The 15557-nt window shown below is 42.2% G+C and overlaps 1 protein-coding gene across 2 annotated transcripts in view; it reads right to left on the minus strand.

Moving 5' to 3' along the window:
- Positions 1-15557, minus strand: part of LOC124136483 (ras-specific guanine nucleotide-releasing factor 2-like) — a 977843-nt gene that overhangs the window by 811821 nt on the left and 150465 nt on the right. For both annotated transcript variants that reach the window (XM_046502407.2, XM_046502406.2), the window contains one exon: positions 11138-11255. In XM_046502407.2, coding sequence (XP_046358363.1) covers positions 11138-11255 — 118 coding nt within the window. The remainder of the gene's footprint in view (positions 1-11137; positions 11256-15557) is intronic.

Here is a 15557-nt window from a genome sequence, read left to right on the forward strand (position 1 = left end):
TTCCCACCAAGATACTTGGAAACCGATCACATCTGATCTTCTTCAATTAATTATCTCTAACTTGCGTTTTGTATGTAATTCCGCCTATGAATATCGTCTTTTCTCAGCAGCGTATTGCACCGCTTTTTTCGGATTTTTCAGAGTAGGTGAGCTTGTACAGGGCAGGTTAGGGCAGCCGGGAATCACCATTCAAGATATCTCTCTGCGAGTTGCTGACGTAACATTCAAACTCCGGCATTCAAAGGCCGACAGATCCGGAAAGGGCTTCTCTATCTCCATTGCTGCGCTACCCTCCCACCCTCTCTGTCCAGTCAATGCCATGTCGGATTATCTGCAGATATGTCCTCTCGGTCCTACACAGGCTTTTGTTCATTTTAACCATACACCTGTCACCAGATATCAATTTCAGGCTGTCTTGAAAAAAGCTCTCGCTCATAGTGGCGTTGATACTTCAGAGTTCTCGTCACACTCTTTTCGGATAGGCGCCACTACATCGGCAGCTGTAAATGGCGTGAGCGAGGAAGTAATCCAACAGCTGGGTAGATGGGGTTTAGATTGCTTTAAATCTTATATTCGTCTTTTGCATTAATATTATTTCATAACATAACCATGTTTTCTATTCCTACCCCTTATTAACTATTTTATGTTGCAGTATGGATAGTAGGATCAAGCTACATTGCGAGGGCCCACCAGTTTATTTCCCGGCCTCATTCACCCAACTGATTGTTTGTGGCTGGGAGAGGTGGCCGTAGATGGGAGGATCTTAACAAGGAGGTGGAGGCACAAATGGCCACACGTAAACATCCCAAAGCCATAATTATCCACCTCGGATCCAACAACCTGGTCGCGACCAAATCAAGTGCTCTGTACCTTGAAATTTATACATCCCTTCTCCAGATACAGCTACTGATGCCATCAACCAAAATCATCTGGTCAAACATACTGCCGAGGGGGCACTGGATGGGGGCACATTCTTACTCCGCCATCGACAAGGCCAGGTCGACCCTCAACCGGCGTGTCGGCAACGGAGTTAGGGAGCTCGGAGGTATTCAGATTCACCACCCAGCCATCCGGGCTATATATAGTGATATGTGTATGATGAGGGATGATTGGAGGGCCTAAAAGAAGTCAACGAGTTGTCATGTTTGTTATAAACCCCTGAATGTGGGTTCCATAAGAGATCATTGCCATGTCACGGGTAATTATCGGGGAGCCGCGTATAACGAGTGTAACTTGAAACTAAAAATGAATTCTCAAACAATACCCATCCCCGCTGTGTTTCACAACCTTACAGGATATGATTCACATCTCATCATGCAAGCTATCTCAAAGACCGACGGCTGCTTAACATGCATTCCTAATAATATGGAAAATATATATCATTCTCGTTGACTAAAACAATACATTATACAGACAAGGATGGGAAAGCAAGAATAAAGCAATGTAATGGACTTAGATTCATAGACTCCGTACAGTTTCTGTTATCTTCCCTGGACAATTTAGCTAATGCGAACAACCCCGATGACTTTGCAATAACAAATCAATATACCGATCAGATAACTCGTAATTTGTTGTTGAGAAAATGTGTATATCCTTACGAATATATGGATGATTAGTCTAGATTCGATGAAACTAAATTACCACCCCTTGAATCATTCTGTAGTAACTTAACAGAATCTAAATTAACTGATGCCGATCATGAACACGCTCTGACGGTGTGGGATAAATTAGGTTGTAAGAATTTAGGCGATTATCACGATCTGTACTTAAAAACCGATGTACTGTTACTCGCCGATATATTCGAGATATTTAGAAAGACATGTTTAAAACAATACGGCTTGGACCCAGCATGGTACTATTCCAGTCCCGGACTATCGTGGGATGCATTGCCGAAGAAGGCCGGTGTAGAACTAAAACTACTCACCGATTACGATATGCACTTGTTTATTGAGAAAGGATTAAGAGGTGGTATATCGATGGCGGCGAAAAGGTAATCTAAGGCTAATAATAAATTAGTGGAAGGATATGATCTGAGTAAACCCGATACGCACATATTATATCTGGACGCCAATAATTTGTACGGATGGGCTATGAGTCAACCTTTACCCACGGGTGGTTTTGAGTGGGTCGATGTGAATGATATCGATGTGATATCGATCCCCACAGATTCCGATGTGAATAAAGGGTACATACTAGAAGTTGACTTGGAATATCCAAAAGAGTTACATAAAGATCATAACAGTTATCCGCTAGCTCCCGAAAGATTAATGGCGAATAAAGATTGGATGTCGGAATATCAACACTCCTTGATGGGTAGTACTAGGTTAGCTAAACTCGTACCAAATTTGATGGATAAGACAAAATATATAGTTCACTATAGAAATCTCCAGTTATATCTATCATTAGGCATGAAACTATAGAAAATACACAGAGTTCTAAAGTTTGATCAAAGCCCTTGGATGGAACCCTATATAAGGCTGAACACAGATTTAAGAAAGATGGCTACCAACGATTTCGAAAAGAAACTATATAAGATCATGCATAACTCAGTATTTGGTAAAACTATGGAGAATCTAAGGAAGCGTGTTGATGTTAAATTGGTCAGATCTAATGAGGAAGAAAGACTCAGGAAACTTATAGCCAGTCCGGCCTTTAACAGATTCAAGATATTTGATAACGACTTCAACTATAAAATTCAACAGACCGGTGTACGTTGGTATGAGTATTCTTGACTTGTCAAAACACTTAATGTATGACTTTTTTCACAACAAGTGAGTGAGTGAGTTGGGTTTAACGCCGCTTTTAACAGTATTCCAGTTATATCACGGCGTGTCAGCTTAATGTGGGAGGAAAGCCCGAAGTGATGCAGGTCTCAGACGTTTACCACTTCGGTGAAACCCACGAGCACGGGTATGGTGCTGACAAACCTAGAAACATAATCGGGGTGAACCGAGATTCGAACCCACAATCATAGGTTTCTGGCGTGCCCAAGGAACGCAACTCTGCACAGCGCATCGCGGCGCCTTAGACGACTAGGTCACCCGTGCCCCCTTTTTCACAACGAAGATGCAAGGTGTTATACCGACACAGATTCTTTGTTGATGGAAATACAAACCGAGGATGTGAATAAAGATATGGCAGAAGAAATAGATATGTATGACACAAGCGATTACCCAAAAGATAATCAACTGCACAGCGTAGTGAATAAAAAGGTGTTATTGGTAGGTAAGATGAAGGATGAATATGCTGGGACTCCTATAGCGGGGTACGAGTATGTCGGATTAAGACCTAAGATGTATTCCATAAAGAAGTCCGATAATGGAGAGATAAGGAAAGGTAAGGGTGTTAAGAAGTACGTGGTAAAAAAGCATATTCAACACGAACAGTATAAAGAAGCATTATTCAACGGTAGAACATTCAAACAACGAGACATCATTATCCCCCTTAGATACAAAGAGATGGATTGATAAGGATGGTGTAACTACCTATGCTTATGGTTATGGTGGTAATACTGTATTGTTGGGAACTATGAGCAGCTCTTCTCGTACAAATGCCCTGCCCGGTCCATCTTTAAGATAATAAAGAATAGGCTCTCCTTCATAACCAACTGACTAATGTTATATATCTTAAGAGACCAAATCGGATCGGTTGCGCGACGTAGGCCTCCTTGGAGTTCACCGGGCTGGTATAAATATCTTACGCTTACTCTATCTGGACGTTTTTGTTCTTTGCCTCTCCTCGGTGCTGAAGATTCGGAAGTCACAGATTTCATTTTAATCCCATTGGATGGTTTCTTCCCGATTAATGTCTGATACAACAGCTGATAAACATGTCACCCACTCGGTTGATCTTAATCGTTCCGATCTCATTTCGATACCATACTGATATGCAAACGTCCAAATGTCCAGTTAAATCTTTCAACGATAGCTTGACTACGGTGGGCCTCTTTTTCTCCACGCATGATTTCGACATCGTACTTTGTTAACAGTTTAGTTACTGATCCCATAAACTCGCGACCAGGGTCTACTTGAAATAACTTGGGCCAGTAAAATGGTCCGCATTTATATATGCGGCTCAGTGCATAAGCTACTTCTGTTAAATCTTTCGAGGTTAATGGCTCAGCCTCTTTGTACCGACTAGCCACATCCACTATGGTTAAAGCGTATTTATACGTTTTGCGTCTAACCTTATCATGGGGAAGAAACAAGAGGTCAGCCTGATGAACTTCATTCGTTGTAAAAATATCAAACTTCTTCCTCGGGATATAACGCGGCGCTGGTAAGTATATTTGCCATATCGCTTGTTTCTTTAACCAATCCTTGGCCACATCTTTAGATACCTTAGCCACAGTGGCTAATTTTTTTATTGCTCCTATACCTTTCCAATATCCTCGTGGGCTATAGTAAATTTTATCCATTATTTATTAATATTGATGATTCTTTTAATACTATATCATGACGATATTTGAATCGCATCATTGTTTTGACATAAAAAAATCCCCCTGTAGTAGCAGTTTAGGTATATAAATCTGGCTGTCTATACTACTCAACAGCCAAATCTTGAACAAGCACCTTCTGCCTGGGCCAACAGTCGGATCATCACTGCTGGGTGTCTTTCTTCGGTTACGGCAACATGCAGTTGCTATATCAGGAGACATAAAAGCCATGTTCCATCAAGTAAGACTGCTTCCTCATGACAAACCGCTTCTGCGTTTCATTTGGCGAAACATGGAACATGATCGCCCTCCAGATGTGTATGAATGGCAAGTCCTACCATTTGGCACCACCTGCTCGCCATGTTGTGCCAGCTATGCTTTATGGAAACATGTCTCAGATCATAAACATGGCAATGAGGGAGTACTCAAATCTGTAGAGGAATCATTCTATGTTGACAATTGCTTGCATAGCCTACCTACACCAACAGAAGCCAAGGAACTTGTACGGAAAATGAGTGTTGCACAAGGTGGTTTCAACATTAGGCAGTGGACCAGCAATATTCCATCCGTTGTGGCAGACCTTCCGTCCGATGCTAGATCGGAAAATACAGAACTTTGGCTTACCTTCGGAACTCTGAATCTGATGAGCTCACCTACAAACACAGATCCATGGAAGTCAAAGAGAAACTGGAATGACCCTATAGAAAAGGGGGACATCTGTGAAAGATGGCTGACCTGGGAAAAGGAATTAGAAGAAATCCCAATGGTCACTCTACCAAGGTGTTACACACCCCATAGTGTGGACTCTGGAAGTGCAGACTGACAACTACACATCTTTTGTGATGCTTCTATGGTTCAGTAGCATACTTGCGCACAACAGACGAAGGAGCAAACATCTATGTCAGTTTCCTTATGGCACGATCAAAGGTTTCCCCAGAGAAACAGCTGTCTGGGCAATGCCTAGAACTATGTGCAGCCCTCACTGGTGCTCAGCTAGCTGATGTATTGTGCGAGGAATTAACTTTACCAATCCAGAGAGTGATATTGTGGAGTGACTCTACTACTGTACTTGGTTGGCTGAAGTCAGAATCATGCAGATGCAAAGTATTCGTTGGAACACGAGTATCAGAAATCCAGAATCTTACAGATGTACAGAACTGGCGATATGTTGACACACAGAGAAATCTTGCTGATGACATTACTCGAGGCAAACTTCTCAGAGAACTCAGCAAGGAATCGCAGTAGAGAGATAGGCCAGATTTCATGCACCAGACACCTGATCATTAGCCAGTTACCCCAGTGACAATAGACTCTGACAATACAGAGATAAAGAAATCTGTTATGTGTGGCACAATTGTTGTGAATACACCTCAGCTGCCAGATGCAGAACAGTACACATCCTGGGAAGCCATGTGGCGAATGTTATAGAGTCCTTTGATGGGGCGGCCTTGCCTGAAAATGCTCAACCCTTGACTGCTGAACGGTTTGAACAAATAGAGAACCATCTCTATCAACTAGTGCAAATAGAGTCATTCCCCCAGGAATTCACAGCACTACATTCAGGTTAACAATTGCCTCCAGACAGCAGACTCCTCCAGCTTGACCCTATTTTTGATGCAGAATCAGATCTGATCAGAGTAGGAGGACGCTTACAGAGAGCTGAATCTCTAAATACAGGCATCAAACATCCAATTCTTCTTGACCCACAACATGTCACAACAAAATTGATCATCCGGGATCAAGATGAGAAGCTCTTACACTATGGGCAAGACCGTATACTCGCAGAGATAAAACGCAGATTTTTTATATTGAGGGGATGAGAAGCGATTTGACGCCATCAGCGTCAGTATTCCACCTGTCAGAAATGGCGCCCAAACCCGAGGACACAGAAAATGTCTGACTTTCCACCACCACATCTGCCACTTTTCAAATCATCATTCTTCTCAATGGGTGAGGTGAGGTGAAATTGGGTTTAACGTCGCGTCCAAGATTATTGCACTTATATAGCGACGTGCATGCACGTGTATGTGTGTGTGTGGCTGCTTGTACTAATCCGGACTGATGCCGATTTATAGTGCTAGCTCACTGAGATACCATGCCGCAGTTTAACATGAATACCCCACTCAGACACAGTATACTGACTCCGAGCCGACCAGTCCTTGTTTTAGCCCCTTAATGCCGAGCGCCAGACAGGGTAACAACAAGTACAATCTTTTAACGTCTTTTTGTATGACGCGGCCCGGGATCGAACCCTGGACCTTCCGCTCTCCGGGCGGACGCTCTACCACTAGACCACGGAGACGGTCTTCTCAATGGGAGTTGATTGCTTCGGACCAATGTATGTGAAGGTTGGATGTCGCTTAGGTGAGGTGAAATGGGGTTTAACGTCGCGTCCAAGATTATTGCACTTATATAGCAACGTGCATGCATGTGTGTGTGTGTGTGTGCGTGTGGCTGCTTGTACTAGCCTGGACTGATGCCGATTTATAGTGCTAGCCCACTAAGATACCATGCCACAGTTTAACATGAATACCCCACTCACAGTATACTGACTCTGAGCTGACCAGTCCTTGTCCCCTTAATGCCGAGCTCCAGACAGGGTAACAACAAGTACCATCTTTTAACATCGTTTGGTATGATGCGGCCGGGGATCGAACCCCAGACCTTCCGCTCTCCGGGCGGGCGTTCTACCACTAGACCACGGAGGTGGTCGGACGTCGCTTAGAAAAATGATGGGGTTATATGTATGACCACCCATGCGGTGCATTTAGACATACTCAGAAGCATGGACTCGGCTGCATTCCTCATGGCTGCTTCGCTTCACTGAGGGGCAAACCTTACGAACGCATCTCAGACCAAGGTTCCAGTTTCTGAGGGACTAAAACAGAGTTGCAGGAGGCACTTGCAAGTATGGAACCAGACCTTGCTGAATAACTGGATCGCAGATTTGTGTTCAATCCTCCTCATGCACCACACTTCGGTGGTGTTTGGGAAAGAGAGATGAAATCTGTGAAATATGGCCTCCGAGTGGCACTAGTAGAGCAGACACTGACAGAATCTGTGTTAAGTACCATTCTAGCGGAGGTGGCAGGGATTCTAAATTCTAAGCCGTTAGGCTACGTTTCATCAGATGTCGGAGATGTAGGCCCAGTTACACCAAACATCCTGCTGATTGGCCGCCATGATGCTTCTCTTCCACAAGTCGTCTATCCAGCCGATGAACTATTAAGCAGACACAGATGGCACCACAGTCAAGTTCTGGCCAACCACATTTGGGTACACTTTGTCAAACATTATCTTCCTGATCTGCAGTTGCGCACAAAGTGGCAGAAAGAAAGACAAAACAGATGACGTTGTCGTGATAGTTGATCCAAAGCTCATAAGAGCTCAGCGGCCTGTTGGTAGAGTCACCAAAACCTACCTCGGAACACATGGATGTGTTCGCACTGCCACTGTCAGTGTGAAAGACAAGGTGTACACCAGACCGATCATAACCTGAATGTGCTGATGACGATAATTGACTCTAGTTCCAGTGTGGAAAGACTTTATTCTGATGTTGACAAATTTAGTGCCTAAATTTGGGGGCGGCCGTGTCAGAAACTGGGGTTCACAGGGTCATGTACCTATTAAGTTGTAGTCTATCACATAAAAGGGGCTCCTCATTGAACGGCTGTGGATGAATTGCCCTTGCTGCCAGGGTCAAAGTAATAAGTGATTTGGCTTTGTTACACTTTTATGCTATTTTCACCTTTATAACAAGCTGTGGGATAGTGAAACTTTGTTTGTGCTAGAGGTGTCATGATCAATAGAAATATCAATATATTGCTGTTGGTAAGCACTTAAAGTCAATAAATCGATTGTTAAATCAGTTTCCAATCAATAGTATCGATTTTGGTTTGGAATATCGATAGTTTTGATTGTATTTACCATATCAATAAAATACATGCAAAGCTGTTCAAATTTGTTTTTCTTTTGATCATGAGTGGTAGTAATTAACACGTGGTAATGTGGAAGTTTCTTTTTCTTAAATTATTAGGGTAGAGACAAAAACAAATCAGTCATATGTCATAGCGACTGATTTACGACACCCATTGTCTGAAGAACATTTAATTGCAAAGGCTCATTACCCTGGAGCCATGACATCTATATGCCTTGAAACACTTAATTGCTGTTATATACAAGATGCTAATCCTATTTGTTAATTCCTATTTTTGTGTACATCGACCGTCTGCAATCCTGAATGAGATGTGCAAGTATGTCACTGATGATTTACTGTTTACATTTATATTTATTACTTACTAAATGTCAGGTGACCTTGGCTATGTAAGCCTTGGGCCAGAGAGAAAGAAAAAAGAAAGGTCTTACCTTAGCCTAGCTGGGTGCTCCAGGGCACCTAGACAACAACCACTACCACTATGTGCTGACCTGGCACATAGTGTCTTTTGTATGTATATATCTACATGTATAAAGTAATAAAGTAAAACTGTATATACCGCAAGCCATCGTCTCCAAGTTGTCACTTCCTACAGGAACCAAACGTCAGACCGACACGCGTTGTTACATATCTCAAACTTTACTTTTCATTTGTTGTTATGGTTATCACATTCAAAGGAAACTTCAGTTCAAAGTTTTAATTCAGCTCTAAAATCCATCTAAAATTATACACTGAAAACTATCGATATTTATCGCAATAGTTGCTTGCACTATCAATAGTTATCGCAATGGTTTCTTTCAATATCAATAGTTTTCGCAATAGTGATTTCCAGACCAATAGTCATCCCTAGTTTAGACCGTCACACTGACCAGCTCTCGTGTAGCTCAAACCGTTTCTGTTCAAAGTCATGTTTGGTTTTTATGGAAACCATAGGTGTCAATTGCATATCCGTGTATGCAGATAATTCAATAAGATGTGTGATAGGTGAGATATGCTTTGCCAATTTACATTGATTTTTTGTGCATTTTACAGCTTTTTCAAATCTGGGACACCAACTATTATGTTAACATCTTTAAGGGGCTTTTAGAAGCTGGTATGATGAACAAGGGAGATAGTTATATGGATATACAACTTCTTTATTACAACAAATGCGACGTTTCAGTGTAGTAACTAAGACCATTATTGAGCAAGTGATAACAGTAATGGGAATAGGAATGTTATATATACTCAACAACAAAACATTCCGTGACACCAATATTTTAGTGTATGTTTCAAACAAGTAAAGTTTGGTTTTCAATATTGTAGTACATGTATGGAATCAAGTCACAAAAATGCAACTGATTCCAGCAACAGTGACTGCAAGAATCATCCCTGGCCTTCGACGAATATCTTCACAAACCGGACGTCGTCGCCTCAGAAGTGCAGGGATTGTCGCCAGAAGACCCGCTAGACGTCCCATTTTGACAGGTAACCACTGTCAAGCACGTCTATAGTGGTGCAGACAGTGTCTATGCTGGACGGCCATGCAGTGGGGACAAGTTCTATTCACTGACAAGTCTCGTTTTCACCTCAGCCACAGCGATGGACGGACTCGAGTTTACCGACGTCGAGGTGAACATTACGTCAATCATTGTGTCATGGAAGAAGATTAGTTTGGGGGCGGCAGCATTATGGTATGGGGTAGGATTACAGCAAGACAGAGGACCCGTTTGATAGTGGTAGATGGAAATCTCAATGGACAGCGCTACCGCAACGAGATCATCGGCCCTGTTGTTCTACCGTTTTTGTGTCGTCATGGCCCAGGCATTACCTTTCAACATAACAACGTCCGGCCTCATATTGCTCGACTTGTTCAGGATTCCCTTCAACAAAACAACGTGAATGTCATCCCCTGGCCGGCTCGCTCCCCTGATCTCTCGCCAATCGAGCACATGTGGGATGAGATGGGTCGGCACCTTCGATGTCCACCACGTGTTCCACAGACATTCCAGGAACTTCGAAACATGCTCCAGCAGATATGGACAGATATACCACAGGACTTTGTGCGACGCCTGGTCCATTCTATGAGACGAAGATGTGTTGCTTGCATCACAACCAGAGGTGGACACACACGCTATTGATTTGTAAATTGACATTTTGGCATGTTCATGTTTTTTTATGAAATCACACATTTTCTGAAGTCAGTATGGCAAATTAAACCATTTGAACACTAACAGTAGTCTTTTATCTGTTGCAAACCGAAATTGTTTTAGATTTGGTAAAAACATAACTTTGCATTAAATCTTATTCAATGGCACAGGAACTTTTGTTGTTCAGTATACATGTGGATAACTGGTGTTTATACAAGGTTCAATGATGATAGATTGATGTTTACACAACAGATCAGGTTGAAGTATAAAGCCTGTATGTATAGCACTTGTTCAATTATTACCTTGGACAAGTGTAAAGGTTGTATCAAGGTATTTACTGATATAAAAAAAGTAGAACAAATGTGTTTGTTCATGCAAGTTTCATCTTTGTAGTTTTCGAGAAATGTTAAGAATGGACAGATGACGGACAATGTGCCATAACATAAGTTGACTAAACTAAACTATGTCCCTTTTATTTTCGATGGACTTCAGCTAAACACCAATGAGAACATTTCAACTTGAAGAGGTTCACACCTTGTAATCCACTTCATAGATTTCCAGAGAATTATGTCCAGTACCCAGTAATACATTTATTCTGCAAGGCAAAAGACATGACAAATGATACTGTTCAAGACTTACCTTGTCTGACAAACGTCTGGTTGACATCCAAAAGTATGTCACAGCCTTCAACAATCATCCGTTCTATCGAAAGGTTCTTGCGAATGTTTTCTGTTTCACTCACTTCATCATGCATCACCTGTATAAACATATGTGTGCTCACTCATTTTCACAAACAATCGTGTTTCAACAACTTAGAACAAACAAGAAAGATGGATAAACAAACTTGAAGCAGCCTTTACTAACTTTTCCGAATTCCCTGAAACCTTCAATGCATAAAATTTACTATGAACTATTTAGGCTTCACCAAACAGATACACTCACCAATACCTATCTATAATCAACTTTGATCTCTAATTTGCTCACATTTTCAAGTAAAGGAGCGTTTCATGTCTCCCGCGACCTTAATAATGAAGCTTTGCGCTCTTCGAAACTAGTGACATCAACTACAGTCTGTTTGACTCCAAATGAGAACGATGAATTGCAAAATAACTCGAAATCCAGAAAAGTGTATGAAACATCAATACGGTACTTGACCATCAATACCCTGTACCCAACAAAATCTGAATTTTGTTTAATTTAAGACCCATGATGGATGAAGTTCTTTAAGAAACTATCATGTAATTTTGTATAGAAATGTGTACATGACACGTAGGGGAACAAACCGTGGAAGGCACAGCGCAAGCACGGTCTGCACGTGCTACACAGTGACCGTGTTCATTCAATGACAAGATGCGCTACTCAGCAGATGTTAAACAGTTGATGTTGAATGTGTATGATTTCTTTAGAAGTGAAGCAGAAAGAGCAAAGCCTTTTTATGCAATTAATAAATTCTTGAAACGAGCTTCAAAAGCTCTTGGTATGTCCCCTCAGAAATCATTACCTTCGTACCATCAAGCAGAAACGTGAAGAAGGATATAAGCCCGTCTTCTTAGATGAGACATGGGTAAATGCGTCACACACAGCCAGCAGTCAGTGGGTACCCAGTGGTGACTGTAAGGAGTCTGGTAGAAAGTTACCAATGGGAAAGGGTGAAAGACACATAGTTCTCCATGCTGGTTCTGCTAGTCAGGGTTTTCTCCCAGACTGTGACCTCGTCTTTAGAGCCAAGGCCAAAGACAACAGGGACTACCACACAGAAATGAACGGCAATGTATTTCTGGAGTGGGTGAAAGATAAATGAGTCCCTGCTTTGCCTACCAAGTATCATATAGTGTGCAGGATCCAGAAAGCAAGACTCCAACCTCTAATAACCGTAAAAGAGACATGGTTACTTGGCTGCAACGGAGGAATATTACCTTTCCTTCTCGAGCGACACAGCTCTATGAAATCATCAAAACTATGAAACCTGACCCCGTGTATAAAGTTGACAGTTACATCAAGGGTCAGGGTCACGCTGTCTTACGACTGCCACCTTATCACTGTGACCTGAATCCAATCGAGTTGGTATGGGGCATCATCAAGGGTGACGTTGGACGATCGAACACAACGTTCAAATTACGAGATGTTGAACAACTCGTAAAGGAATCCCTTGGTCGGGTAACAGTAGAAACATGGAGGCATTGTGTGGCCACAGTCGTTGATGAGATAGAGCCACGTTATTGGTCACGAGATGGACTACGGCCAGCAACAGTCCAACCTATAATAGTGGCAGTCGGTTCAGGCACCAGCAGTTCCGACGACGAGATCTATGGCATGAGCGAGTTAGATTGCGACTGAAATTATCATGAGACGGCCCCTCTAACGCTCTGTCATTTCCCCTACCACAGAACGTGCAGTGCATGCGTGCTTGCGCTGTGCCTTCCACGGTTTGTCCCCCCTACGTGTCATGTACACATTTCTATACAAAATTACATGATAATTTCTCAAAGAACTTCATCCGTCATGGGTCTTAAAATAAACAAAATTCAGATTTTGTTGGGTACAGGGTATTCATGGTCAAGTACCGTATTGATGTTTCATACACTTTTCTGGATTTCGAGTTATTTTGCAATTCATCGTTCTCATTTGGAGTCAAACGGACTGTAGTAAGAAACCCATGTCCAAAGTACCTGGAGAAGAGAGAACATGCATTTCCTGTTGAGTGACGTCACTTCCAGTTTGGGCACACACGTCATATGCAGTACCAATATATATGTACTCAACAACAAAAGTTTCCGTGACACCTCTATTTTAGTGTGTTTTTCAAACAAGTAAAATTTGGTTTTCAATATTGTAGTACATGTATGGAATCAAGTCATAAAAAACGCAACTGCATCAGAAAAGCATGCATTCCATGCAAAAGTTGGCTTTTATGCAAGCCCCATGCATTTCACTATCCAAGAATGTGTATTAAAACACGTGCGTTAACGGGATTCCATATGCATTGTTTAGCATCGTGCTGACAACAACCACTCAGAAAAACAACAAAATTACGCAATTATTCAATATTACGAAATGCCACGCCAGTCCGAAAATGAGCGTATGCTACAAGCAGGATCGAGTCAACGTGATGTTGCAAGACAATTGAACATGCGCAGAAACACCATTTGGTGTTTATGGCAACGTTGGCAACAGACGAATGCAGTCAGAGACCATCCTCGGAGTGGCAGGCCACGCGTAATCAATAATCGACAAGACAACTTGATTCGAACAACACACTTACTAAATCGATTCCAGCCAGCAACAGTGACTGCAAGAATCATCCCTGGCCTTCGACAAATATCTTCACAAACCGTACGTCGTCGCCTCAATTGTGCAGGGATTGTCGCCAGAAGACCTACCAGACATCCCATGTTGACAGGAAACCACCGTCAAGCACGTCTACAGTAGTGCAGACAACGTCTACGCTCGACGGCCATGCAGTGGGGACAAGTTCTATTCACTGACAAGTCTCGTTTTCACCTCAGCCACAGCGATGGACGGACTCGAGTTTACCGACGTCGAGGTGAACGTTACGTCAATCATTGTGTCATGGAAGAAGATTGGTTCAGGGGCGGCAGCGTTATGGTATGGGGTGGGATTACAGCAAGACAGAGGACCCGTTTGATAGTGGTAGATGGAAATCTCAATGGACAGTGCTACCGCGATGAGATCATCGGCCCTGTTGTTCTACCGTTTTTGTGTCGTCATGGCCCAGGCATTACCTTTCAACATAACAACGTCTGGCCTCATATTGCTCGACTTGTTCAGGATTCCCTTCAACAAAACAATGTGAATGTCATCCCCTGGCCGGCTCGCTCCCCTGATCTCTCACCAATCGAGCACATGTGGGATGAGATGGATCGGCACCTTCGACGACCACTACGTGTTCCACAGACACTCCAGGAACTTCAAAACATGCTCAAGCAGATGTGGACAGATATCCCACAGGACTTTGTGCGACGCCTGGTCCATTCCATAAGACGAAGATGTGTTGCTTGCATCACAACCAGAGGTGGACACACAAGCTATTGATTTGTAAATGTTTTTTTATGAAATCACGCATTTTCTGAAGTCATTATGGCAAATTAAACCAATTGAACACTTACAGGAGTCTTTTATCTGTTGCAAACCGAAATTGTTTCAGATTTGGTAAAAAACATAACTTTGCATTAAGTCTTATTCAATGTCACTTGAACTTTTGTTGTTCAGTATATAACATAAGTTGCCTAAAGTCTAGATGCCTTAAAACAATCCACTTCTAGTTGGAAAACCTAATTAAGTGAGTGAGTGAGTTATATATTTACATCGCATCTGCAATATTGCAGCCAAATAGCGATGAGAACAAGTTTATTATTTTAAAACTTCTGTCGACAAAGGACTGTAAAACAGTAAGGTAAATATCACATTTTGGATATAAAACCAACATGAGCAATATTAAAACAAAGCATTTTTCAATCAAATAGTTAATTGGAAGTTAAACCAGGCAACTGGCAACTAAACCTTGACCACCAAACTGTTGATCATGGGGACTTTTGCTTCCTGCATGATTCCCAGCAGGATTTATGCCATCGCTTTGGTCACGACTGGTTGTACGCAATGTTAACCAATATAAAAAAATCAAAGCACAATCAAGGAATTAAAACACAAGTTGATATTAAACACTTCAATATAGATGACTCACGTGCCACTGTCAGGAGGGATAATACTTTTACACTACATTAACCCCCCGACCATCTTCCTGAAGCAAGAGAGTTAACTGACTATAAAAGTCCAGTTTCCACCCTTGCCGAACTAGGCTGGTATTATGGAGTTACATTTTGGCTGGACTAACGAGTGTATGCATAGTCCAATCAAAATCGCGCACCGAAATCAAAATCCGGTTCGTAAACTGTCATGCAGATTTCGGTCGACTGCAGGATTTACAAAGCATGTCCACCGCTAACTCGTTGTCAACAGATATTTTCTAAATCTTTTCATGCTTTTAATCAAGGTGCTCACGTGTTTTGATGCACTTCGCGATGTAAGACTCGTTTTATCA

The sequence above is a fragment of the Haliotis rufescens genome, unplaced genomic scaffold, assembly GCF_023055435.1.
Source record: "Haliotis rufescens isolate VD_foot unplaced genomic scaffold, xgHalRufe1.0.p SCAF_1, whole genome shotgun sequence".
Classification (NCBI taxonomy): Eukaryota; Metazoa; Mollusca; class Gastropoda; order Lepetellida; family Haliotidae; genus Haliotis; species Haliotis rufescens.